The sequence below is a fragment of the Chaetura pelagica genome, unplaced genomic scaffold (assembly GCF_000747805.2).
Source record: "Chaetura pelagica isolate M959 unplaced genomic scaffold, ChaPel_1.0 scaffold1472, whole genome shotgun sequence".
NCBI classification, from domain to species: domain Eukaryota; kingdom Metazoa; phylum Chordata; class Aves; order Apodiformes; family Apodidae; genus Chaetura; species Chaetura pelagica.
The window spans coordinates 1-1,043 of record NW_009952291.1 but is presented as its reverse complement, the minus strand read 5'-3'; the positions used below and the strand labels follow the sequence as shown (position 1 = coordinate 1,043).

Genomic DNA, 1,043 nt, shown 5'->3' with positions numbered 1-1,043 from the left:
AGGGGGCGGGGCCCGGGAGGAGGGGGCGGGGCCACGCACTGATCTCGAGCTGCCGCTGGATCCGGCCCTTGCTGCGCTCCCGGAAATCCACCTGCGCCTCGTTGTACTTGGTCATCACATCCACGAACTTGCGGGACAGGACGGAGTGCTGGGGACAGGGACACAGGCTGGGGACAGGGACATGGGCTGGGGACAGGGACATGGATTGGGGACAGGGCCACGGGCTGGGGGCAGGGACATGGATTGGGGACAGGGACACGGGCTGGGGACAGGGACATGGATTGGGGACAGGGACACGGGCTGGGGACACCCTGGGATGTTGTGTCCCAACCCCAGGGGACAGGGACACGGGCTGGGGACCACGGGGCAGACAGGGACACGGGCTGGGGACACCCTGGGATGTTGTGTCCGAACACCAGGGGACAGGGACACGGGCTGGGGACACCGTGGGATGTTGTGTCCCAACCCCAGGGGACAGGGACACGGGCTCGGGACACCCTGGGATGTTGTGTCCCAACCCCAGGGGACAGGGACATGGGCTGGGGACACCCTGAGATGTTGTGTCCCAACCCCAGGGGACAGGGACAGGGGCTGGGGACAGGGACACGGGCTGGGGACACCCTGGGATGTTGTGTCCGAACACCAGGGGACAGGGACACGGGCTGGGGACACCGTGGGATGTTGTGACGCGGGCTGGGGACCCCCTGGGGTGTTGTGTCCCAACCCCAGGGGACAGGGACATGGACTGGGGACACCTCAGGATGTTGTGTCCCAACCCCAGGGGACAGGGACACGGGCTGGGGACACCCCAGGATGTTGTGTCCCAACCCCAGGGGACAGGGACCTGGGGGGAAGGACAAGGGACAAAGGTGGGAGCCCCAGGGACACCCAGGACAGGCCACACCTCTATCCCCCGGGGACCTGGGGTGGGGACAGTCCCAGCAGCAGGTCCCAGGGCCAGGAGCTCACCTGGGACTTGCGTATCCGGAGGTCAGCGGAGGACCTGGCCTCATCCTGCTCGATGTTCCTCTCCATGCCTGGAA

The 1,043-nt window shown here is 67.0% G+C and overlaps 1 protein-coding gene across 1 annotated transcript in view; it reads right to left on the bottom strand.

Annotated features, from left to right (window-relative positions):
- The window catches only part of LOC104397796 (syntaxin-3-like), a 6,865-nt gene extending 5,830 nt beyond the window's left edge, over nt 1-1,035 (bottom strand). The window contains exons 1-2 of the mRNA XM_010007805.1: nt 970-1,035; nt 8-148 (exon numbers count right to left, since the gene is read on the bottom strand). Coding sequence (XP_010006107.1) covers nt 8-148; nt 970-1,035 — 207 coding nt within the window. The remainder of the gene's footprint in view (nt 1-7; nt 149-969) is intronic.
- Nucleotides 1,036-1,043: the final 8 nt, after the last annotated feature.